This window comes from Sinocyclocheilus grahami, unplaced genomic scaffold (assembly GCF_001515645.1).
Source record: "Sinocyclocheilus grahami isolate Dianchi unplaced genomic scaffold, SAMN03320097.WGS_v1.1 scaffold646.1, whole genome shotgun sequence".
Lineage (NCBI taxonomy): Eukaryota > Metazoa > Chordata > Actinopteri > Cypriniformes > Cyprinidae > Sinocyclocheilus > Sinocyclocheilus grahami.
This window is the reverse complement of record NW_015505825.1, coordinates 2232557-2258929: the sequence shown is the minus strand read 5'-3', so window position 1 is coordinate 2258929 and position 26373 is coordinate 2232557. Positions and strand designations below refer to the sequence as shown.

Genomic DNA, 26373 nt, shown 5'->3' with positions numbered 1-26373 from the left:
AGGGGTCATATGATGCTTTTTTTTAAAGATCATTATTTTGTGTATTTGGTGTAACAGAATATGTTGACATGCTTTAATGTTCAAAAAACACATAATTTTTAAAATACTGTACATTATTGTAGGTCCTCTATGCCCCGCCTCTCTCAAACGCTTCGTTTTCTACAAAGTCCCTCCTTCCGACAAGCTCAGTCTGCTCTGATTGGCCAGCTGACCCAGTGTATTGTGATTGGTCGAACACTGCAAGCACTCGTCGGAAATGTAACGCCCCTTACCATAATCGCGAGCTTCATCTTTCAAAATAAATGTAAAGACAGAGTCCGAAAGGGGAACAGAGTCGCGTGACAGATAGGCCTGTCGCAATAATCAATATATCGACTTATCGCGCAATATATGTACATGACCTCAATCATTTTTGGTGACGCAATATATCGCCCAGTATATTTACTTAAAAATGAATGTCACCATGTTTTGTTCATTCCACTTGCGCCAGTGTCTTTTGCAGCTTCTCGTACATAACGTGTAGTCATGAGGTGCTCGTTCACATTTAAAACATGCTTCTACAATCAAAGTTTAATCTGAAGAAATGATCTTGTTTAGGGATCTGTGCCTTTGTGCATGCGGACATCTGACTGATAAGTAGTGATTGTGTTTTTCAGCAATGCACCCTTAATTTACAGAGAAAAGGTCAGGGAAAAATCTGTAGATGGAAAAATCTCCATAAAAGTTCTTTGTGCATTTTTCTTTTTTTCTACTTGTTACTTTGCACTTTTTGTTAGAAAATGTTTATTTACTATTTATTCAGATGTAATATTTTGATACTTAATTTCCATGATCTAAATATTATTATTAAATATTAAAAGTTTGTTGTCATTTGGAAGTGTGTAGGCCTTCTTGCATTATTATGCGGTTACATTATGATTATATATTCAGTGGCATAAAATGGTCTTTAAAATGACAATAATATCGCTTATCGCAATTATTTCTGGGGCAATACATCACACAACAAAAAGTTGTTATCGTGACAGGCCTAAATGTAGTACAGTTGTAGTGTATGTCATGTGGTGCTCTTTGAACCGCAGCTCATCTACAAGCACTGGATGAACACACTGATGGGTTACTGCGGCCCGTTCTCTCCCGATGTGAGCTACTGCCAGCGGCTCAAAGACTACATCACCAGCAACCTGCAGTGGCTCACGCAGCAGATGGACGCGCACGCAGACGCCCCGTACTGGCATCAGGTAGAGGAGAGAAAAAAATGCATTCAGACTGAACCACTTCATGTACAGGCCTTTGTCTATCATTGTTTCTTGGGAGTTTTGACCTTTAGGTGTATTTATCGGTGTAAAAAATACACACTTTATGAAGTCTGTTGACCTTGTTCACCTAGTGACAGCAGTGCCATCATCACTTTTACAATCTGTTTGAACTGAAATGTGTGTTGGAAGTGTGTGTACACAACCACCTTATAATGATAAAGATCCACCCAGTGTTTTTCTTTTTAAATCTCGTTAAATCACTTCCTCTTTCTCAAATCAAGCCGTACTCAGATTCTTGGCTGTGTGACAAGACCCAGGCCCCTCCCACGATAGTTGATTGACACTGGTGTTTAACCTTAGCTCCACACTGAGTGAGCTGTCATCAGTCTGCCATTGTTTCGATGCTGGAGCAGAAGTAGACAAGAACGACTCCTAAGCGATTGAGGTGTTCTGTTGTTGGATGTAATAATGAACATAGCACTCCTCATTTACTCCCAACTGACCCGCTGAAGCCGCAGTGGATTACGTTTGTTTCTGAAGGGAATGCATCCTCCGATCTACCTAAATGCATCTATGTTCACGCAAATCATTCGTGATCCAGCTTCACCTACAGAAGAAATAAGTATAAGGTTCTTTTATGAATCTTTGCAAATCACCTTTCCTAATAACGTGCTAGTTAGCAAAATTACCCCTTTAACATGTGCACACTGATTAGTCTTCCTCCTTGCATTTATGTGGAAATTAGGCCCAATGTTGAAAAAGAAAAATCAGTTGTGATGGCAGCAGATAGTTTATACACACAAGTTTTTAATACTAGAAGATCCTCCAACATGCTCTCTCTGCCGAAACCCTTTATCCATGAAGCATGTTTCATTAGACTGTGCTGGTTTTAACCCTGTGAGAGAACATGTTTATTCAGTTAACTCTTTTGAAGAGATTTTTAACAGAGTCAAGCCAGATACAGTTTGAGTTTTTAGCTAAAGTTGTAAAAACATGATATAATTCAGCCATAAATTTTCTCGGCACAAACAAACAGCATTTATGTGCGTACTGAAGAGGGATTGGCTGTTGCGTCTGTGACACTGCAGCTGTTGATTCATGGTCATAGCCAACAGAAACAGATGCGCCGAGAGTCATGACAGTTCACATTTTCTGTTGCTCTGTGAAGTTTTGTGAGCAAAATCCACTCATTCCAGTAGGAGTCTGCACGATTGGCAGTTTCTTGTGAGGGTGAAACACTTCCCCACACGAGTTTCACTCATTTTCAAGTTGGTCACATGAATTTGCCGCATTGACTAACAGAAAGCTGCTTGTTTTTTTTTAAAGTGACTTCTCTATTCAAGTCACCTTTATTTATATAGCACTTTTAACAATACAGATTGTGTCAAAGCAGCTTTACAGTATTAAATAGGAAAATAGTGTCAATAATGCAAAGTGACAAAAGTAAACACTACATTTTCAGTTAAAGGCAGTTCATCATTGAATTCAGTGATATCATCATCCAGCTCAGTTCAGTTTAAATAGTATCTGTGCAATCAAGTCGACAATATCGCTGGATATTAAGTGTCCCCAACTAAGCAAGCCGGAGGAACTAAAACTCCATTGGTGACAGAATGGAGAATGGCTTGGTCGGGGGTCCAGTTCTCTTCTGGCCAGACGAAACCAACAGTTCAATTCCAGGCTGCAGCAAAGTCAGATTGTGCAGAGGACTCAACTGGTTCTCTATGAGTGGCGCTTCGTACGGCTGTTTTTGCTTATGACATTTTGCTGCAGTTTCACTATGTGAGCACCCCTCAATGCAGAAGCAAAGTCTGCCCTGCAAGCTCTCTTTCCGGTGTTTCTGTTGCGTGTTCACACAGCTCTGTGCAATGTTCCTCTGCAGGTGCGTTTGTCTTTGCTGCAGCTGCAAGGTCTGGAGGACGGCTACAACGGGCAGATTAAGTTTCCGTCTGGAAGCCTTTCCATCAACCCCTTTGGCTTCCTGTGAGTAAAGACATGTTTTGTTTTTCTTATTCCATGTGCAGTATTATTATTGCATGCGCATTCTTCCTCTCTGCACAGCCTTTTCCAGATGGGTGGAGACCTGGAGGACCTGGAGGCGGCGCTGAACAAATCCCAACAGTCTCGCGCCGTAGGCTCTGGCTCCTGCTCGGCTCTGATCAAGTTCCTCCCGGGCCGCAAGGATCTGCTGGTGTCGCATGACACCTGGAACAACTACCAGTCAATGCTAAGGATACTGAAGAGATACAGCTTTGCTTACCGCACGTCTCCCACAGGTATAAAGCTCACCTCACTGCATCTGCGTGAGATTAAAAGTGTGCTCACTTCTTTTCAGATGTACGCATTAGAATCTGGTTGTTGCAAAATGGATTTCTAACATGTTCTATGGATTCAGATTTCTGAAAACTGAAATTGTGTTGTGGGCTGCCAGTGCAAACAAAGACGGTCACCGTGATTTTGCCAAGCAAGACATGTTCCTGGATCAACATTATTGTCCAAAAATATATACCTAACCCTATCCCTACCATAATATATCCCTAAAATCAGAGAGAAATGATAGTTGAATAACAAGGGTGTAGAAGCGCCTATCTGTGGTTGTAAGGTTAAAATTGATTTCTTTTTCCTTTAAACTTATCCCTCAATTCTGATTGCTTGATTGGAATGTTGTTCCAGGAACATGTTGCACTTGGTAAAATCACGTTCACCAACAAAGACACAACCCAGAAATGGACTATGAGTAGATGGATAAGATACTGAGAGACAGCAACAACATGTGCATTTTAAAGTAGGGCTGTCGCGATTCATCGATTTTATTAGACTATTAAATTTTTTAAAATCCTCGACTTCATTTTGCTCGCGTCGAGTAACCGGCAAAATACCGGAAGTGGCGCATTTCACAGACGAGAATCCATAAAACACATTTAATTAAGCATAATTGTGAATTCACAAATGCTACGATTTAATGAAATAATTATATGCAATGCAGTTCTAATACAGTATATGTGCTTTAATTATTTACATGCGTGTAGGTTAAGTACGTGCGTCACACAGCGGCTCCATTCACAGTAGTTCCACAGGAACTGTTATCATTTACATGTGTGGAGCGACTCAAACTCCATCTCTGCATGTTGTTGTGAGTTTGGGTTTATTATAACGTTCATCTGGGAACGCAACGTGCGCCATTTATACACACAGTATATATTAGGCCTGTCGCGATTCATCTATTTTATTAGACTATTCGATTTTTTCAAATCCTCGACTTCATTTTGCTCGCGTCGACTAACCGTCAAAATACCGGAAGTGGCACATTTCACAGAAAGAATGTATAAAACACATTGTCCTAAAGAAATGGCCAAATATTAAAGATTAAGTGGACATTTGAATTAAATGGTACTTGGTCAATATTAAACAAGGATTAGATCGCACAATAATGTGTAAAAACAATCGTCAGGTCGTTGGCGCCCTCTGCAGGTCTTTATTGTGATGCGTAATGTACATTAGCTCTATTGTTTATCATACATTATGTGTTTTAACAGTTTTGTTCAATAAAACCATATGATTTCTTGCTTTTGATACTTTATTTGAACCAATTATTATTGCCTCATTGCTATTACATATGTATTTTAAGTAATTTTAAAGGCTATTGTTCACTTACATCTATTTTTCTATACTCTGTTTTAATGGCTAAATTAAATTTTATTAATCAAAAGCTAATTAATTGAGTTTTACAGTTTTATCTTTACCAGATTCAGTTTTTCCATTATATTCCATATTAATGGCTCCATTAAATTTTAATAATCAAAAGCATCTCCAATTAATTGATTTTATTAAAAAAAACAAATTCTGGTAAATACTCCTTTGAAAAGTGTTTTTTTTTATTATAATTTTATTAGTAGTAGACTAGAAAACGTGGATATGTTGTCATTCTTACACTATAATACTTAACTTTGATTTCAGTGATTTGGACTATGAGATGGACACTTGCTTCTTGCACTCTATGTTGCACTCTTTTGCTTTAAAAAAAGGATTTCATAGAAATTTGGATTTCATTTGGAGCTTCACGACTGAAGTCCTCTGTTCATTTTTCATCAAATTTACATTTTTCTCCTAAATAAATTCTGGTAAATAATATTTCTGGTAAATACTCTGTTTTTTTTTTTATTATAATTGTATTATTAGTAGACCAGAAAACATGGATATGTTGTCATTCTTACACTATAATACTGAACTCTGATTTCAGTGATTTGGACTATGAGATGGACACTTGCTTCTTGCACTCTATGTTGCACTTTACTTTTTTACTTTTGGATTTAATTTGGTTGAATGAAATATAGTTTAATAAAATATTCTTAAGTAAAATTATTGATTTTTTTTGTGGGGAATTAATCGTTTAGATTAATCGATAAATTATTCGATAGATTAATTGAAATAAAAATAGTTGTTAGTGGCAGCCCTATTTTAATGACTTAAGATGCTTAAGAACTGTACTGTCATAGTTGTACTCTTGTATGACTTCTCTGCTAGATTACATGTATAACATGTAATCACTGTTCTTGCAGAAAAGGAGATTATTCCTGGCAGAATCCAGGTGTTTTCCTCCTATCCTGGCAGTATTTTCTCAGGAGATGACTTTTATTTGCTCAGCAGTGGTCTGGTAAGACTCTTCCTGTGGTTAAAACCCTTTTAATCGCGAGATTCTCTCTAGTTGAAACTATTATGATGTTGGGTGGATCTCTCCTGGCATTTCTGGCGTATTTGTGTTTGTTTTCATGGATTTATCTTCAGGTAACTTTGGAAACCACCATAGGCAACAGTAACGCTGAGCTGTGGAGATTCGTACGGCCCCGTGGAGCTGTCATGGAGTGGCTGAGGAACATCGTAGCCAATCGACTTGCTCAAAGTGGACAAGTGTGGACTGACATCTTCAGCAAGTACAACAGCGGAACGTAAATGACTTCTAATCTAGCGTACACACAAACTTATTAAACACAAGCACTGTGATAAAAGCAGATGATCGCTTGCTTGGCTAGGTACAACAATCAGTGGATGGTGATCGACTACAAGGTCTTCGTCCCGGGCCAGGGATACACAAAACAAGGGCTCTTCACAGTTTTGGAGCAAATACCGTAAGTGTGCTTTGATTTAGTCTCGTTGAGGCAGAATGTGTCAATTTGACTTTTTTTTTTTTATCCATTATATAATTAAGACAGAACATCTCAAGATGCTTGTCGCAATGCCAGGCATTCAGAAATGTGTATTTACATTATCATTACTTTTTAGGATAAACGCAAATCAAGATCAATTATGTGAGAAGCAAAATGTCAGAAGATATTAAGTCTTGTTTTCTGAAAAAAAATAAAAGTATCAAAATTAAGTGTTTTCTTAAAATTAGAAAAAAAAAATCTTGTTTTCCCTCTGAATTAAGATTAGATTTCTTACCCCATTGACAGAATTTTTTTTTTTAAGCAAAAACTAACAAAATTGCTTTTTTTTTCTTTTTTTTTCTTTTTTTAACAAAAGTCTTAATATCACAAGTAATTTTCTTCTCAAGTAAAAAGTATCTTGATTTAAGAATGTTCAGTTATTTGTACTAGAAAACAAGACTAAAATACTAAGAAAATCATTTTTTACAGTGAAGACTGTGTGTTGATTCATCCGTGCTGTGTTACAGCAGCAGATATGGCACTAACAGTGCAAAACCACTTGTCGGTTAGTGAAAGTGAAAAGAGCTGTCTTCTGTCTGTGTTTCCTGCAGTGGAATGATCGTAACAGCAGACAGAACTGAAGAGCTGTTTCAGACTGGCTACTGGGCCAGCTACAATATCCCGTGAGTCTACAAACCTTTCTGCCCATGTGTGGTGAAATGTGGTGTGCTGTGGTGAAATATTAGCTGTTATTAAAACATCTAGCATCATGTCCCTGTACATTTGGACAGATGGATGTGCATTAGGTGGACAGATTTGATCAAAGCATTTGTTCCTATAGTGGCAGTAATATAGTGTATGATGCTAAATATTATCCAATTATATAACATGTGTAATAGCAGTCAGGTGTTCATTGAGAAAATTAATTGATTTTAATTCTTCAAAACACTTAAGCTGTAATGATGCAGTCAACCACACATCTGCCTCCAGATGGCTTTAACGACTGACGAGCAGTACTTTAATAAGAGTTTTTTATGCAAGTATAATTCATTTCAGACGATTTCAGCCAATTTAGCAATGAACAAATTGGGCCGATCAGATTTTCTGGATCTATTAAAGGGATAGTTCATAGAGCCCTGCACAGGCCTCAAATATAGGCCCTAGCCCGGCCCGTGTCCGACAGCTCATCAGAATCACCGGCCCGAGCCCTTCTCCCAAAACAGCTTATACTACTGTTTCAGCTATTAAAATAGTTCCGATTTGTATGTAATGGCAAAGTGATTATATTTCGTTTCGTTTTTTTATTAAGTTAATTTAGAAAAATGTTTGGAGCATTTTTTGTTCGTTAAATATACGGGTTTTTTTTTTTAAGTAACGACCAAGCAGCCAGCGGCAGACAGTGAGCTGATCATAGCCTGTGTTTGATCAATTTAGCCTTCTCAAATCATCACGCCTAAAATAAAATCTATAGATATAAAACAGTTATGCAAGCATAATGTTTAAACGTTAAACCTAGATAAATGTTCGCCATCATTGTTGCTCATAAAGGTAAGAGTAATACATAATTCGTAACTGTGAAGGGTCTACTTTTATTTGTGTGCACTCACAATATCAACAAAACGTTGTGCTTTTATAAAATAAAGAAAACAAACGCGCCTAAAATAAAATCTATAGATATAAAACAGTTATGCAAGCATAATGTTTAAATGTTAAACCTAGATAAATGTTCGCCGTCATTGTTGCTCATAAAGGTAAGAGTAATACATAATTCGTAACTGTGAAGGGTCTACTTTTATTTGTGTGCACTCACAATATCAACAAAACGTTGTGCTTTTATAAAATAAAGAAAACAAACATGATGCGCTTTCTGCCGTCTCGGTCTTCAACAGGAGCGCTTACAAAAATGAACCGAAACCCAGCGAATACATGCCTCACAGACATGATAAATATATCTATAGAAAGCTTTAAATAGCTACTTAACGAAATACAACGAAACAAAAACTCTTTCATTATGATCATAATCCATAAAGATGCACTTCTCAAATCCTAAGATGTTCCTGTGGCTCAGTGGTAGAGCATTGCGTTAGCTGCGCAAAAGGTTGTGGGTTCGATTCCCAGGGAACACACATACTGGTAAAATATGTATAGCCTGAATGCACTGTAAGTTGCTTTGGATAAAAGCATCTGCTAAATGCATAAATTATTATTATTTAAATAAAATTATTATTAATTAATTAAAATGATTATTTCTCTCTAAAAGCTTGTCTAATGAGGAGATGGCGAGTCAGAAAACACTAGTTTATTGCCTCACAGACATGATAAATATATCTATAGAAAGCTTTAAATAGTTTTTGTTTTGTTGTATTTCGTTAAGTAGCTCTTTCATTATGATCATAATCCATAAAGATGCACTTCTCAAATCCTAAGATGTTCCTGTGGCTCAGTGGTAGAGCATTGCGTTAGCTGCGCAAAAGGTTGTGGGTTCGATTCCCAGGGAACACACATACTGGTAAAATATGTATAGCCTGAATGCACTGTAAGATGCTTTGGATAAAAGCATCTGCTAAATGCATAAATTATTATTATTTAAATAAAATTATTATGAATTAATTAAAATTATTATTTCTCTCTAAAAGCTTGTCTAATGAGGAGATGGTGAGTCAGAAAACACTAGTTTATTAGTAAATAATTCAAATATCTCCTTACTATTTTCTCTGACACATTCATGGTAATTACTTTTGCCGGTGCTTTGCGGCAAGCTTAAGCCGATTGCGTGCGTTTGAGCGCAGAACTGTTCAGCTGTGCTCTGCACTCTTGCTGCTGCGACACTGACCACCAGCACGGTCTCGTGTTGTTTCAACCAGCACGGCAAACAATGTTTTTCATCATTAACTGATGGATGTGTAAAACATAAAAATGAGAAACCTAAAACAGGCCCGAGGCCCGGCCCGCGTCTGAACTATGACGTGAAAATTGTCCCAAAGCCTGGCCCCTAGGGGCGTAAAAAAGATGGGGCCCGTCGGGCCTGGACTGAAAATGCTGGGCTCTAATAGTTTAGCCAAAAATGAACATTTGCTGTTAATTTTCTCATCCTCAGGCCATCCAAGATGCAGGCGACTGTTTTTCTTCAGTAGAACAGTAAAGAAGATGTTTAGCTGAAACTGTGCTCCTTGGTGATTTATTAAAAATGTAAGAATAATAAAATGCAAGTGGCTGCCCTTTTTTTATTTTTTTTATTTTATAAAAAATAAGCATATCAAGGAACACAAAATGAAAACCCGTGGCTCCTGACAAAATATTGAGGTCTTATGAAGTGAAATGATCGGTCTGTGTGAGAACACTTTATCGCTTTGTCATAAGTCGTCTGCCAAATGCATCAATGTAGACTGCAGGAACAGAGCAAGCTAAACAGCTGGCACTGACTGCAGACGATCGTTCGAGGAGAAGCCCTGATTTAGCGCAAGCGTTTGTTTGTGTTCTGCTGTCGTAGGTACTTTGAGGAGGTGTTCAATGCGAGCGGAGGGCAGGAGCTGGTTCAGAAATACGGATCCTGGTTCTCCTTCAGCGACAATCCGAGAGCGCAGATTTTCCGCAGAAACCAGTCTCTCGTTACTGACATCGAGTCCATGATGCGTCTGATGAGGTATTACCCAAACTCTTAATTCATGTGAAGAGAGCATCTCACTTTGCTGCAGTTTGTTTGTTTTTTGCTGGTCTTGATTTAGTCTCTGCCTGTGTGTCCTCTGCAGGTATAATAACTACGAGGAGGACCCTCTGTCGCGCTGTGACGGCTGTGACCCCGCTCAGAACGGGGAGAACTCCATCTCGGCCCGCTCGGACCTGAATCCTGGGAACGGCTCGTATCCGTTCGGGGCTCTGAGACAGCGTCCTCACGGCGGCACGGACATGAAGGTGAGCAGTGGTGTGAGTGCAGCTGCTGTCTGAGCTCGGCTGTGTGTCTGACACTCCTGTTGTCCTGCAGGTGACCAGCGCTGGCATGTTCAGCCGGCTGGAGCTGGTGGCGGTCAGCGGCCCCACGTGGGATCAGGTGCCCGTCTTCCAGTGGAGCAGCTCGCCGTACAGCACACTCCTGCACATGGGCCATCCGGACCGCTGGGCCTTCCAGCCCGTCCACGTCAGATGGTCCACCTATCACCTGTCCAGTCCTGACCGTCCCTGATCCTCCACACGATGACCGCAGTCTCAAGAAGAGTCTAAGAAACCAAGAGAAGCGCTATGTGACTGTTGTGTTCTGGAAGAGTTCCTCTTAAATGTTCTGCGTCTGTGGAATGACAATCAATCAAGACGTCGTGATTGTTCTGCTGCTTCTTTGAATTTCTCACCCAAGCCTTGCACATGAAAAATATGGAAATTGTCTAATAATTGTGTATCCAAACTATGGCCATTATTCTGTTTTCTAAAATATAAAATTGAGAATTTTTAAAAAATAAATACATTTATCATACAAGCAAAGTGTGAAAGCACTTGTCACCATCGTCCTGTGCTTGTTCATTAATCAATAATAATTATTCATTAGGTGAAATACACCTATAGTGTTCATGTTGAATTGCCAAACACTTTTGCTGCTGTTGAGGTGGGATATGGGTTAAGTTAGGGCAGGTTTGGGGTGTAGCGGTAGGGTCATCTATAGATATAGCTATTTAAATATGAGTACGTGTGAAAACATGAATACACAATAAGTGCACTGTAACAAATTATTAATTTAAATGTAAGTGCACAGTAGTTAAGGACACTTAATGTGGGTTCCAAATTTGTGCATCTTATTAAAACAAACATTCAAACTGAACTTCATTCAGGCTTGTTTGTTTGTAGTGTTGTCAAGGTACCAGTATATCGTTACCAAGGCAGTGCAGAAATGTTAAATAACTAATAATAGCAGTCATTCTTCAGCTGTGTATTGGTGTGAGTGAGGAGCATCAAACGTTTCTGTTTACAGTGTGTTTTCAGAGCGTTGAGCATTGTAGCCAATCAGACATGTTTGTTGAGCATGTGAACACAATGGCCAGTCAGAGGTGTTTAGGTGGTTTTTATTCAGCGCTTTAGTTAAGTACGGTTGCGAATCCTATCAGTATAATCAACGAAATGAAAACACGAGTAAATAATAGAGTCATTGTGCAGTGTGGACATCTTTATTGATTATAACAGAAGTTTTCCCAAGAGTGCGAGATATTTAAATGCAGTACTGAATCCAAAATTGTGATGATTGTCACAGTAATAACCATAGCAACGGATGGGACATAAACCATCTGTCAAAATTGATCTTGGAGTGTAAATGCAGAATAAATAGACTTGCCACTTACTTGCCACAACTAGTTAGTTTTTTTTTTTTCAAATTGTTAAGTATTTCTAAAAGTTAAATATTTCATATTTTTTACTATGGTACAGAGAACAATGAAATTTTACTGGTATTGGTAGACTACTGACATTTTGGTACTGTGACAACACTATTTGTAGTGTGAGTATCAAATTATGAATTTAATATTGTAAATTTGAACAAGTAATCGTTACCTACACACTAAATCATTTATACTATGAAATATGGTCTGAAAATATGAGTCTGTAATTTTGAAATGGACGTGTATGAGCCCTGAGCATCTCCACTGATACAGTCATCAGGATTGACAGACCAGCAGATTAAATTCAGTTCTATCAAACCATTCTTTTTGTTTTGGACTGAAACACTAGTTTCAATCACTGTGGTCATGGTGCTACAAAAGACTTGGTAAAACACTCAGATCGCAGGAAGGGAACCCATCAGACGTAAGCGTGAGATCCTTTGGGAGGTTTGCTGGTCTTCTGGTTGGCTCTGTCAGGGATGGGTGACAGCGGAGGACTGTACGTCTTCTGGTTCGCTTCGGAGAGATTGGAGGAAGGAGTGTGATAGGACGTCTCTTGGGTCTTGGAGCTGAAATCAGAAACATCCAATCAGTGGCAGGACATCTGTCGAAAATTCACCAACACAAGGGCAAGCAGAAGGCAAACAATTCCTGTTCCTCAATTCAGTGTGAAAATGTGCATTTGTGCTCAATTACAGCAATAAGCCCCAAGAAGCTGTGGTTTACAGTGAATTTATAACAGCTAAGGGCCGTTGTGGCGACGTGAAGCGGAGTGCCTAAAACCCCTTAGCTGTTATAAATTCACTGTAAACCACGGCTTCACGGGGGTTACTGCTTTTATACAGTTATTCCATATACGTAGTAAGGTTTCACAGAATAAAACGGAGCAAATAAAGTGTAATGATATTAATAAACACAGTATTCTTCCACCAAACAATGTAGCTCCTCAGAAACAGTTGTGGTTCCAACAAAGTGCTTGCCGAGCAACACACAAACGTAAAGATGTGTGTTTGTAGAGTAATTTACAACAGCTTCGAGCGCGGCTCAGCCAATCAGAATCAAGCACCGGAACTCTACGCTTTATAATCGCCTTTGCACAACACATTAATACTAATTATATAACAAGCATTCCCAGTGGAACACAAAATGCCAAGTTTGATCCGATTAAGCACACTTTTTTTATTACAAACCTGTTGGGCGTCCTTCGCATGAATGCAACGCCTCTGTCAACAGGGTGAATCTCAAGGAACATGGTTGTAAAATAGTTGTTCATTCTTATCTTTTAATGCTAAAGATTTTGTGGTTGAAATGAGATTTCTTTGTGGTTTAGTCCACCGATGACGTGCACTGATACCTGGATCGGCAGCCCTCCTTCCCTGCAGTGATGCTGTACACAAATCCTCCCGCCGCGAGGAGAGCCGAGCCGCCCCATCCCACAAACAGAGCTGATCCCAGTTCAAACCTGCTCACCAGACAGGTCGAATTTCAAACGAGCAGCAGATGTCAAGTACGTATTTCATCTGATTTCTCTTGGGTATTGAGATACTCACTTTTTTGCTTTGTAATTTGGATCCATGAACTCAGAAATAACCTTGTGGGCGTAGCAGCTGTAAGCAAACATACCGCAGAGACCTGAAACAGAGACACAAGTCAAGCTTCACTTACACGCACATACTGGAACATACTGGACGAGTGCAAGTGTTTACCTGAGAAAAGGTAATTCATCCCTGCAGCAAAGGTAACTCTCGCATTCACAATTTCAGAGCCTCCGAGTTTTGTGCACTTCATCCCCACCAAAGCAAGAATGGACCCGAAGAATCCCAGAATTATGGAGACGATGACGAGAGATCGGCACAGATGAATGTATGCTGGTGAATGATGGACAGAACGATGGACACGTTTATTTGTAAAGCGCATTTTACAATACAAAATGTTTTCAAAGCACATGAAGTCATGCAGTTATCGGTAACACTTCGTAATAATGGTCTATCATTTACAGGTAAGTATGCACACGAAGTAATGCAATGATTACAGTACTACAGTAACACTAAAGCTACTTTTACAGTAAGTAATAGCAAATATAGGACTGAGATAGTTCCTCAGTGGCTAATCAGTAGTTACTGAATGAGATTGGTCTCATTAAGAGCTGTTAAATAACTAAAGAAACTCTCTAATCGCACATTTAACATGTCTGAGACTTGATCAATTGTTGGTTTTCTTACGTTTCCAGAATGTAATAATGAATATTACCCATTTATACATGTATTAGATAGATATAAAAGGAGCAAAACAATGGTTTGATGTTTTTGTTCCATAATTACTTGCGATTGATTGGTACAAAATGTCAACATATGTTTCATGTCCTCCGCAGGCACTAATTGTGCAAAAGTCCAGGAGCTTTTTTACTTTGTAGCAAAGCTTTAAGGTTTGTTTATCCAGAACTTTCCTTCCAAACATGAATCCACTCTGAGACATTATTGACTGGAATGAAGCATCTTTCTAGTCATACTCACTCTGCAGAGCCAGCAGTGTGGGGAACTCTTTGCAGTCAGTAACGCCAGTGGAGTCAGACAGACAGTCTTTCCAGAGGTTGGAGAAATAGTGGCCAGATGTCAGAACTAAACTGTCCACTTCAGAATAAGTCCAATAATTTGTCGGCATCGTGGAACAAACTAAGATCCACCCGCAAACGCACGCTACGAAGCACCCTATTTCAGTGTACATCATGACCGTTCTGTAATGCATGCTGGGATGAGCCTGATGCAGTTAAAGATGATCTTCGAAAGCAGAACTCAGTGAGAGGACAGACCTTCCTCGAGGTGTGCCGGACAGATCTGGTGCTTTCACTGGCTCTTTGGGAGGAGGACACTGTTTGTGGTGTCATCAGTGCCACTCTGACATACTGTTTATTATATACATAAAGCTCAGAACAACCCGTATTACATGCTTTTATACTTACAAATGTCACCTCGTACACAAAACTGGTAACAGAAAAAAAAACTTTATTTGTTTGTACAGTGCTTTTCACAACACGCATGGTTTCAAAGCAGCTTTAGAGAAGACTCACTGTTATGTCTATTATGCCTTAGTGCTTTTAGTGTGTTTTGGTGCTCCTCTGGATTTAAATCTACTTATATTGTATTTAGAGTGTTGTCTAGCAGAAATATCAGTCCCACAGTGACTTAAACACACAAGCATTCAAAGTAAATAAGAGATTTAGATATCGGTCGGTTTTGTTCTAAATGAGTAAGTGATTTTACAGTACAATGATTTTTACATTTTACAGTATTAATGAGAACATGATCATTGTCACAGGTGAAAAGCCTGATGTCCAAATGTGCAAAAGTAATTAAGGGATTTAGATAAAGGTCCGTTTAGATTTCAGGCAGAAGCACTATATTGTGAGGCAATGGTTGAAAATGACTAAATGGGGAGTTGGATCAATGACTGAAATGACTGAAACCAATGGAGCCATGAATTTACTTTTTTATTACACTACTTTATTTTATTGTAGCATTTTTTTTAATGGTCTTTGTAAGTTTCTAAAGTCATTCTAAAGTTCACACAAATGTGTCTCTGGGAGATATTTTCTCCCCAGTGGTCTGAGACATCCTGGAGATGCGAGAGCCACTCGATTGGCTGAGAAGTATAGATTGTCTTGAGGGTGTGTAGTATGCAGAAGTGTACAGTGCTTTACTCGCTGTCCGCTGGGCGTATGATGGAGGGGTGTCTGTTGTTCTTGCCATTGCAGTCAACTTTCTACAAGAGAATTGTAGATTGATTTATCTTCCTCGTTGCTATACATTTTTTGTAAGTTTTTCTGTAACAGTGAAGATTATTTACCTGGTCGGGATGATTGTCACAGCATAAAATACAGATCCAAGAATTATAAAGAAACTTCCAATCAATCCAAAGAATATTGGCGTTCCTAACCCATACCTGCACAAAAATAAATAGAACATTAACATCTTTTGTACATTTCTGGCATCTGATTATCAGCACTGGATATGATTTTGAATAATTTCCCTATTATACTGCATTTTGCATTCTAATTGTTATGGTACTAGATTCATATATGGTGCCCCCCACAAATATTGGAAGTAATTTTAAGAACGAATTTGATTGAAAAGGGCATTTTAAAAATGGAAGAGTCTGTACCAGTGGCGTCTTCATTGCAAACGAATCTGTCATTTGAACAACAAAAAGAACAGCTATTTTTACAGATGGAGCATGAGAAATTGAAAGACTGTTCTGAACAGGGTGAGATTGAGTTGGAAAAAGCAAAGCTCTCAAATTGAACTTGATGAGGGAGGGTAAATTTTCTAACTGCACGGAAGAACAAGGTATGTTCTCGTTTCAAAACTCGTTATGCAATGTAATGAAGAAGACCCTGAGACTTTTTTCACTCTTTTTGAACGTGTGGCAGAATTAAGAAACTGGTCAGATGAGAACCGCGTTGCGCTGTTACAATGTGTTTTAATTGGAAAAGCACAAGTTGCATTTTCTTCATTGTCACTTGATGATGTTAATGATTACGAAGAGGAGACCCTCTCGCCGGATGATTGCGTGCTTTGTGGTCGACTACAAAATTTTAGAGTCATTACAGAATTTAGAATTCTCTCTCCATCATCTGCCTTCTGTAAGATGTCAGGAGTTATGTGAATTATTACATAGTTTTCCTGAATTATTTGGAGATGTGCCTTCTCGTACTGATTGGGTCGAACACGATATTGATGTGATCGTGTTTTGCCTGAGAAACAGGAATTGATGGAAAGAGAAATTCGGTATATTGCAGTGCCTTTGTCTTCTGATTGGGCCTCCCCGTGCCTTTTAGTAGGAAAGGCAGGCGGTAGCGTTCGATTCTGTACAGATTTTCGCAAAGTAAATAGTTTAACTAAACCAGATTGCTTTCCTTTACCTCGCATCGAAGATTGTGTAGACCAGGTCGGGTCTGCCAAGTTCGTCAGCAAGTTTGACTTGCTGAAGGGCTATTGGGAAATGCCTCTTGCCAAGCGAGTGCAAGAAATATCATCCTTTGTTATTCCGTCGGGCCTATATTCCTATCAGGTCATGAGTTTCGGCCTGCGAAATGCTCGGGTGACGTTTCAGCACCTTATGAACCGGGTGGTGTCGGGTCTCGAGGGGTGCACTGTTTATGTGGATGACTTAGTTGTCTTTAGTGGCAGCTGGGATTCTTTTTTAAAACGGTGACGCTCTGTGTTAAGATGTTTGTCTGAAGCTCGGCTTACGGTAAACTTAAGAAAATGTGAGTTTGCCAAGGCGTCTGTGACGTATCTTGGGAAAGTAGTGGGAAATGGGGAAGTGCATCCAGTACGTGCAAAGGTCCAAGCCATCCAGAACTTTCCTTCTCTGACAACCAAGAAAGAATTTATGAGGTTTTTAGGACTGGTAGGGTACTACCGATCTTTTTGTCGTAATTTTTCGACTGTAGTCGCACCACTTACAGACTTGTTGAAGGGCAAGGTAAAGTTTATTTGGTCTCCTAGCTGTGAGACGGCTTTCGAAAATGTTAAGTCTCTGCTGTGTTCGGAGCCTGTGCTTCAGGCTCCGTCCTTTGATAAGTCTTTTATGCTGCAAGTTGATGCCAGTAACGTGGGAGCTGGAGCCGTCCTTCAGCAGCGTGATGGTGACGGAGTAGCTCATCCAGTTAGCTTTTTTCCAAGAAAGTTTACCTCATATCCTCATAACCACTATTCTGTGGTTGAAAAGGAAGTGTTGACCCTTATTTGGGCACTACAGCATTTTGCCGTGTATTTAAATTCAAGTGCCCCTATTGTGATTAACATGAACTGTTCCCTCCTGGTGGAATGACCTGCCCAAATCAATCCGAGCAGCTGAGTCCTTAACCATCTTCAAGAAACGACTAAAAACACATCTGTTCCACCTTTATTTGACCCTCTAACTCTAACACTTTCTATTCTATTTTAATTCTACTTTATCTATATTTATCTTCTTTTTTTATTTTAATTTTTTATAAAAAAACTAAAACAAAACAAACAAACACTCGCGTTCTCTTTTTTCTATTCTATCTACTTGTTTTTCTTTGTGTGTGTGTGTGTGTGTGTGTGTGTATAATAAATATATATAGACCTTGCTACATGTACTGCGTTAGGCTAACCGAGACTTGTCATTTGCACTTATATATTGTTGCTCTTTTGTTAGTTTTGACTGCTTTTATTGTCCTCATTTGTAAGTCGCTTTGGATAAAAGTGTCTGCTAAATGACTAAATGTAAAAGTGATATACATGGATCATAATCCACTGACATTTCTGAATTCAGCGGCTGATTCGGTGGTCTCTGTTTTTACAGTCGTTCTGCCTGGATATTCCACACGTCCGAGGTTCGGAAAATGTGGTAGCCGATGCGTTGTCTCGCACTCCGGATGCATAATGTAGCTATGGTTTGGGGCTAATTTGGATGTTTTCTTCTTTCGGTGGTTTTTTTAGGAGCTGTCCTTGGTTCTGATTCAGGTATGCTATTTGGCTGATTTGTTTTGATATTTTGTTACAGAGATCTTTGTGGGAGTCCCTGTCTTATGGGGAGGGGTGTGACGACCCCTGTCGTTTGTTCCTGGAATCGCTGTTGAGCCCACAAACTACCTTGATTGGCAGCCATTTGAAACACCTGTTCTCTATCAGACGCTCCGTTTAAAAGAGCCTCCGCTTGAGCCAGAGTGGGGCTTCGTTTTGAATATTTGGTTTAGTGGCTTGTTTGGTTTGCTTTTGCCCTCGCATTTCAACACCGCAGTACAATCTCCCTACATCCATGCATTTCGCATTACACACTGCCATTACTGATGTTTTCCAATACATAGTTGTTTTCTTTATGGTTTTCCTTACTTTTTTCATGTGACCCTAATTTTTTAATAAACTATATTTTGTGTCAACAATTTGGTTTCGCGTGTGTCCTGTTTGTTGCTTCTCTTGAGCCATGGGTCGTAACACAGGCAAAATCCTTTCCTGGGGAGCTCATTGTTTTCATGACTGTCTTCAGTTATTTCAATGTATCACTCTTTCACAACCAAGTTCCAGAGACCACTCCAACCATTGAAAGCCCATCTCTCATGTCCTCTATCTCTATTCTTCCCAAATATAGCCAGTTCCATGATGTGTTCAGTCTCACATGTGCACCACAACTACCACACTCATCGCCCCTGGGACTGTGCTATTGACTTCCTGGAACCTTCTTATAGCAAGGGAGAGTTTATCCACTGTCTTATTCGCCCATCTACTTGGATGGGCAGATTTACCTAGAATTTAAATATTAATGAATTGTGTAACCAATTACACAATTCATAAACCCTATTGTGCAACCTAGAATACTGACTAACACTTGATGGCTGTTCTGCCAAGTCTTCGTCATCAGTTAGGAACCTAGATTTGATAGCTATTTACCTAGCAAGCTATTTGATAGCAATCTTCAGAGAGTGGTGCCTGGTTGAATAACTCATAATTAGATGACAGGTGCAGGTGATTAGACCTCAGGTGACTGGGATTGGTGAGTGAGCGTGCCGAATTAATGACAGCTGAATCTGACCTATATCCAGACCAGGTGGTTGATCTTAACTGAATTAGAAAAACTTAACTGAATTGAGCTGAATAATGACACTTTTATCTTCTGTACAGCTGCTTTATAACTGAGTGAAATTTGTTTTATAATTTATGAATTTTAAAACATTAACAAAGTTATTGAACTGGACTGAATCAATGTTGAACTGAATTATTCTGACAAATTACTCTATTGTCTTTTGTAGAGATGCTTTATAGCAAAATTTGGATTGGTCTCATATTTGATGGTTTGAATCATTGATTCAGTTTTTTTTTTTTTATGTTTAATACCGTAAAGCTGCTTTGAGACAATCTGTATTGCATTATAGAAATAAGGGTGACGTTTTTTTTGTTTATTGAAAACATTTATATTTGAAAACTTTTTACAGTTTTCACTTTTATATGACCCCCCTGTTCTTGATCAATTGTACAATAAACGCAATTAGTTGGGATTGTTGATGTGCATGCCTGTTTTTCAAATTGTCTGTGTTTTCTCGCTCCATGATTAGTATGTCAAAATGTAAAACCCGGAGTGAAGCTGGAGTATATGATTACAGAGCACTTTTGAGCATGAAAGAGTGGAAATATCTTGCTCCTCTCTACTTTGAAAGTTTTTAGCACTCACATACTCTGTTCCAGACTGTCTTTTGGTGTGCTTAATGCTGACAAAAAACTTAATACAAAACTTAAAAGTACACTTTTAAAAAGAGTACCTTTTTCAGATATAATACTATATACACAATACTATAATAAGTATACTTACATACGAACTGAATAGAATATATGCATACATAAGAATATATTTACATATGAACTGAATGTACACTTATTGAACACTTAATTGCACGCTATTTGCAATGAAATGACAATGAATTATAATTTCAATTGATATTAAATGCAGTTAGCTGTACTTTAGAGTGCTTTTAGACCCACTTAAGACTTAAAGTACGTATTTGTGTAATTTCATAATTACTTCTATTGTACCGTAGAATATACTGACAAAAAATGTATGATAAAGTAAAATATATTTTAATGTCATTTCCACTGAAACTTGTATGTCATGTATTTAAATATATTTGTAATTACACATTTGTAGTGTGAAGTTGCAGTTTAGCACTTTAAATATATTATTGAATATCACACTACTGTCAAAATAATAATCAAGTATTTTACATGTGCTTTCGCACGTTAGTCAACACATCAAAATAAGTGTTTTTTAAAATACATTTAAAATTTTCATTTTAAAAATGTTGTAATAATCTTTTGTTGTACTTCAAAGTAAAACTTTTAATGTTACATTTTTATTCATTTGAAGGTGATCAAATGCACATTCAATGCAATTAAATGCACTTCTTTCAATAGTTATCTTACTTAATTATCATTATTATCATCACCGCCATGAGTGTGATACTGCTTCATTGGAAACATCTGTGTTTGGATTATGAATGTTCTTCTAGGCATGTACCTTATAATACTTCTGTCAACAGTGGGTGAAAAGGCAGCGCTGACGACCCTGTTTGTGTATAAACAATACGCCGCGAGCGCCGACACACCTGTGAGGACAAAAAACAAAAGATTTTAATATATGTGGGGGTGAACACTGGTGAAATGTTCTGATACTTTGTGTTTAAATGAGTAGTGTCATTCCACACTAGCATAGGAGGAACAATGCTGGTTTTAATCATCCATGTAATGGAAGAATTTAAAGCTTTAGTGCCTACTTTTCTTGTATTCAACCTGTATGTATATATAGGACAGATGTGTGTGGTTATATACAGTAAATGTACAAATATTGGATAAATGGTTTTGCTCACCACCAACACAATGAAAAGCTGCTCCGAACAATAATATTCTGTCTTTGTTTTTCTGACTTCCACCAATGTAGGTGCAGTCCATCCCGATAAAGCAGAGCACAGCAGCGACAAGCCCCAGACTCATGGCGATCAGAAGCAGGCCTCGGACTCCCTGAACATACGCTATTCAACAGGAACAAGAGCTCAAATCTGTCCCACACTGAACCAACTCTGTGACAATGTGATGAAGGCTGGAGATGCGAGAGCACTTACGCGTGACGGCCCACAGCACATCGTAGTCTCTGCAGTTAGTGACGGACGAGGTGTCCATCACACAGTCCTTCCACAGGTTTGACCAGTACCACGTCGCCTTGATCATCCAGTTGCCGCCTTTGCCGCCTACATAGAAGACTCGCCAGTAGTCCATGGCAAGCGTGCAGCTCACAAACAGCCAGCCAAAAGTAGCAATCAAGAATCCAAACACCTGAATCAGACGTTTCCTCATGTTCCTGTGAGCTGAGCATACGGTCATTCTCACTCAAACATGGTTCATGCTTCAGCAGAGGATGCAGTCTGACAAACACCTGCTGGAGTTTAGGGAGGGCTATGTTGTGTTTGTACACACATCGTGACGCTGGTTCACTATAAATATTATGAAGTGTGTGTCTGGTGGAGAAAATAGATGCAGTGCTTTTAGAATTCAGCAGATATTGTGCACTCTGTTGCATGTACCAAAAATATATTGCAACAATTATAGCAACATTATATGGAATATTTATTAAACATCAACAAAAATATATTTTTCTTAATCACAATAATGACTGAGACTTGGCAATACAGGGTACACAATCTTCAATGTTAGAAATTCAGACAATATTGAAACTCAAATCTGTATCGCAGTGTCATTTCATTTTGACAGTTTCCAGAAACATAATTCAATCTGGCTCAAAATCATGAACAACCACCATGAGTCACCCAAACTGGTCGAGTACAGCACAACTATCAACAGATGACATGTCCTCATGCAGCACTGCGTAAACATACATGTAGTGCTGAAATCACATTACATATGCCAGAGTCTTCAAAAATGCAAATAATAATCCTGACCAAAACTTCAATTACAGCATCTGTACAAGTCATCTGAGCTGGCCATCCAAAGGCACTTAATAAGCTAAGAAAAGATACCAGTGAGACATAGACATCAGAGGGAGGCGTGGATGGCTGAAGAAACAGTGTGTTATACGTAGGCGTTTTTGTCGAAGTGTTGGGAAGTGCCGCTGTATTCTGGCGGAGGTCTCCTGGTGTGTGACGACTGACTCTGTGGCATCGCACGAGACATTAAAGACGCTCCGCTGTTGACGAAAGCTCTTCTGTCCGATGGTGAACTGCTGAAAGGGGGAGATAATATCATCGTCTGTTAAGGTTTGGTGAGCATAAATGATCTATAGTTTGGGTCAAACATTTCATTTGGATTCTTTGGAGCTTATATCTTAGGGGGCATTTACATGACACTGTTTTAACTAAAAACAGAACACTTTTTATGGGTTTTGGCCTTTCAATTACATGACAATCAGCATGTAAAACAATCTTTTGAAAATGGGTTTCAAAGTGCAAGAAAATGATGCCATCATCATACAAAAATGTGAATTTGTGAAAACTGTGTCATCATGCGCATATGTGTTACGTGTTCAGTCTACAGGTATGTGCATATAGTGGGCCTCATTCGTGAAACTTGCGTAAATATACAGGTGCATCTCAATAAATTAGAATGTTATGGAAAAAGTTCATTTATTTCAGCAATTCAACTCAAATTGTGAAACTCGTGTATTAAATAAATTCAATGCACACAGACTGAAGTAGTTTAAGTCTTTGGTTCTTTTAATTGTGATGATTTTGGCTCACATTTAACAAAAACCCACCAATTCACTATCTCAGCAAATTAGAATACTTCATAAGACCAATAAAAAAAACATAATTGTTGGCCTACTGGAAAGTATGTTCATGTACTGTACATGTACTCAATACTTGGTAGGGGCTCCTTTTGCTTTAATTACTGCCTCAATTCGGCATGGCATGGAGGTGATCAGTTTGTGGCACTGCTGAGGTGGTATGGAAGCCCAGGTTTCTTTGACAGTGGCCTTCAGCTCATCTGCATTTTTTGGTCTCTTGTTTCTCATTTTCCTCTTGACAATACCCCATAGATTCTCTATGGGGTTCAGGTCTGATGAGTTTGCTGGCCAGTCAAGCACACCAACACCAAGTTTTGGTGCTTTTGGCAGTGCGGGCAGGTGCCAAGTCCTGCTGGAAAATGCAGTTTTAGTCACTTCCGTGTTGGCTTCTCGAGATAGAGCGGGAGGTTGCCGCTTGGTTTTACCCAAAGTTGAACTCTTAACTCCAAAAAAGAAATAAAAGAGACAGGGCAAACAGACTTGTGAAATATTCTTAACGTTTTACGCTCCATTTACATGCGATAGGGAGCAGAAAGAGCATTTCTGGTGTACCAGCTAAACATCTTGAAAACATGAACATTTTCATGAATTTGAAAGTTCACGTCAGAATGGCTTTATGAATGATTTACACAAAAATGTGTTCTGCTTGCTTTTCATGAACAAGGCCCCCTGTGTTTCTTTACAAACTACTGGCCTGGCATGCGTAATGCAGCGTTTTTAGTTGTTTTCACAGATCCGTGTGAACAGGGATAATTCTGTTGACAAAATTGTGTCATCTGTACGTGAAACTTAAAAAAAAACATTTTAAAATGGCCTTTTACTTGCTGCTCATGCCATCAGACAGCGACAGGCAGAAGAGCGCTCCTCCGAGGATGCACAGCGTCGATCCGGCCCAGCCGATGAACAAGGCAGCACCCAGTTCATACCTGAGGAGAAGCACAGCATTTCATCAGCAACATCGCTCCACTCACCTTCAGTCAGCCAAAAGCTGGTAGGAAAAAAAATATATATATATACTTTTGCGCAACAAACATGGGGTCGAAAAACTCGGACGTGATCCTGTGAGCGTACAGAGAACAGGCGCTGAGAGAACACAGACCTGCCGAGGAACAACATGCACAAGTTACTGCCTCATTATATATTAGTACAGCACTGGGCATTTCCAGCTGAGAAACAAATGTGAAACCCACCAGTACACATGAAGGTGATCCCAGACAAGCAGACGATTCTGGCTTTGGTTTGGTCAGGACCACCGATCTTAGTGCACTTCATGCCGATCAGAGCAAAGATCGATGCAAAGAAACCCAGACAGACTGCAGCGATCATCAGTCCCCGACACACCTGGATATAACCTGCACAAAACATGTGAAAGAATGAACGCTATCTGTCAGTCACCTTTCTTTATTATTCATTTTAGACGTGTTCATCCAAAGAATGCTCAAATTATATATTTTACAATACATCATTACAACAATATATTTCTGTCGTGACAACTCTCGGAGGGATTGGCATGGTAATGTACGTGACAAGGTTAATGTATTTGGTCTTGGTGGAAAAGATCTGCTACGCTGCTGCTGCAATACAGCCACAACATGCTGCTGTGAGCATGTAAGAAACACTGCTGCTGCACATATAACATACATGAAATAACCCCCATATAGCATACATGAATCACCTCGTAGCAGATCTATACAGGTGGAGCTGGGGAAGGTGGAGGGTTTCTGAAGCAAGCTGCAACTGCTACAGCAAGCACTAGTCATATATTTGAATGTTGAGCAGCGAGCTCACTGGCTATCAATACAGGAGAGAACCAATCAGCTGTGACGTGATAATGATGTGATTATGTCAGACTGAGTTAGATCTATCAGACTGCGCCATCTAGATTTTCATTCCAGAACTCTGTACTTAAAATGTAATAAAAATAATAATAGGATATTAATGTAATGAGTCCATATTTTGGACAGAAAACCTCGTCCTGTCCTCTTAAATCTTCAAATTCCAGTGGTGTTATGGCTACAGAAATGAAAGCAGATTAATTAATTCACACAAACTGATGAAGCTGTAGTAGAGAACGAGCTGTTTCTCTGATGTCTGTCCTTCAGTCATGGAAGAGCAGACTGGTATCCACAAACATGCTCTTCTAGCTACTCTCTGGGCAAATATTAGCTCGCTAGTTAACCCACAAATGCTACTGAATGAATGGAAAACAGCCTGGAGATAAATGCATCTAATTTATTGCCCTCAGCTTTCTGAAAAGTGCTAAACATTGACATGTTAGAAGGAAAACAGTCATTTCAGACAGTTGTGAGTTTACCTTGTGCAAATGTCGAGAGAATTATTCAAAGAAAAAATGATCTTCTCGTGATTCAAGCCGTATATGTCAAATTAAATATTTCACAGGTGTCATTAAATATATATTATATAATGAATAATACATATATACAGTGGGGTAATGATGCCTGAAATTACTACTGAATTTATTTTGCATGAAAGCATTCGAAACTTGTTTGTCATTAGCACAACAGTCTGAGTAAAGGTTGAATTTCAAATGAACACGGATGTGAGAATTGGTGTTTCTCGGCAGCACTGGAGCTACATGAAGAAAATCTGAAGATCATGCTCTCCAGCGTGATCTAAGATGATCCAAAGAGCTTGAGCTTCAATGCATTTGAAGATCTGACCATCTGGATAAAAAAATACATTTCCATAACATTTCTTAAACTGTTGATTATTTACTGGCTTAACTAAAATAAAATAAAATAAAAATACACTGGCTGAATATATACATGCATACATGTAAACATATAAGCACACAAACTTCACAAAAACAGAGACGTCTAACCGTCCAGTGCCAGCATTGAAGGGAAGTCTTTGCAGTTGGAGATTCCAGTAGAATCAGTCACACAGGTTTTCCACAAGTTGGACCAGAAGGTGGCTGTGGTGATAACCGTGCCGTCGATTGAAGACACCTTCCAGTAGTCTGTAGGTAAGGTGGAGGACACCAGCACCCAACCCGAGGTCGTGAGGATAAACCCCAGTATCTCTCTCGCCATGTTACTCATTGTTCTTCTTAAGTTCTCCAGCCGTCACTCCTGTGGTTCTCCAGCTTATTGTCCAGGTTTAGCAAGTGCACTACACCAGCTGGCTAATATATTCTCATGTGACACTGCACTGGGAGGGTCTGCCAACCCAAAAGATTGGATGCAGCCACTGAAGGAGACGGTGGAAAGGTGGTAACACAGAGAAGTATTAACAGGACTTTTTATTATTATTTTGATGGTCCCCTTCTGCACATTCTGTTGACTA

At 39.1% G+C, this 26373-nt stretch overlaps 3 protein-coding genes across 3 annotated transcripts in view; 1 reads left to right on the top strand and 2 right to left on the bottom strand.

Moving 5' to 3' along the window:
• The window catches only part of plbd2 (phospholipase B domain containing 2), a 17799-nt gene extending 6961 nt beyond the window's left edge, over window positions 1–10838 (top strand). The window contains exons 3-12 of the mRNA XM_016242161.1: window positions 1080–1238; window positions 3139–3239; window positions 3318–3532; window positions 5816–5910; window positions 6042–6202; window positions 6287–6382; window positions 7012–7083; window positions 9891–10043; window positions 10150–10312; window positions 10383–10838. Of these exons, the coding sequence (XP_016097647.1) occupies window positions 1080–1238; window positions 3139–3239; window positions 3318–3532; window positions 5816–5910; window positions 6042–6202; window positions 6287–6382; window positions 7012–7083; window positions 9891–10043; window positions 10150–10312; window positions 10383–10580 (1413 nt within the window). The 3' untranslated portion in view covers window positions 10581–10838. The remainder of the gene's footprint in view (window positions 1–1079; window positions 1239–3138; window positions 3240–3317; window positions 3533–5815; window positions 5911–6041; window positions 6203–6286; window positions 6383–7011; window positions 7084–9890; window positions 10044–10149; window positions 10313–10382) is intronic.
• A 1337-nt stretch (window positions 10839–12175) lies between these two features.
• Window positions 12176–21623, bottom strand: LOC107558466 (claudin-10-like). The gene is made up of 8 exons (XM_016242129.1): window positions 21392–21623; window positions 21140–21301; window positions 20791–20878; window positions 14271–14491; window positions 13464–13625; window positions 13308–13389; window positions 13112–13219; window positions 12176–12326 (listed from the first exon to the last, which is right to left on the bottom strand). The coding sequence occupies exons 1-8, from the start codon at window positions 21621–21623 to the stop codon at window positions 12176–12178; spliced, it is 1206 nt and encodes a 401-aa protein (XP_016097615.1).
• A 732-nt stretch (window positions 21624–22355) lies between these two features.
• On the bottom strand, window positions 22356–26129 carry cldn10b (claudin 10b). Its single transcript, XM_016242162.1, has 5 exons — window positions 25910–26129; window positions 24258–24419; window positions 24085–24166; window positions 23889–23993; window positions 22356–22506 (listed from the first exon to the last, which is right to left on the bottom strand). The coding sequence occupies exons 1-5, from the start codon at window positions 26127–26129 to the stop codon at window positions 22356–22358; spliced, it is 720 nt and encodes a 239-aa protein (XP_016097648.1).
• Window positions 26130–26373: the final 244 nt, after the last annotated feature.

Excerpts from the sequence above, each read along its gene's own strand:
- LOC107558466 (XM_016242129.1), bottom strand. The coding sequence starts at position 21,623 with ATGAGGAAACGTCTGATTCAGGTGTTTGGATTCTTGATTGCTACTTTT. Across the intron at positions 21,302-21,391 it reads TGTGCTGTGGGCCGTCACGC|CGTATGTTCAGGGAGTCCGA; the intron begins GTAAGTGCTCTC and ends CCTGTTGAATAG. Across the intron at positions 13,390-13,463 it reads GATGAATTACCTTTTCTCAG|GTCTCTGCGGTATGTTTGCT; the intron begins GTAAACACTTGC and ends TCTCTGTTTCAG.
- cldn10b (XM_016242162.1), bottom strand. The coding sequence starts at position 26,129 with ATGAGTAACATGGCGAGAGAGATACTGGGGTTTATCCTCACGACCTCG. Across the intron at positions 24,420-25,909 it reads TTCAATGCTGGCACTGGACG|GTTATATCCAGGTGTGTCGG; the intron begins GTTAGACGTCTC and ends TGTTTTGTGCAG. Across the intron at positions 24,167-24,257 it reads GATCACCTTCATGTGTACTG|GTCTGTGTTCTCTCAGCGCC; the intron begins GTGGGTTTCACA and ends GTTCCTCGGCAG.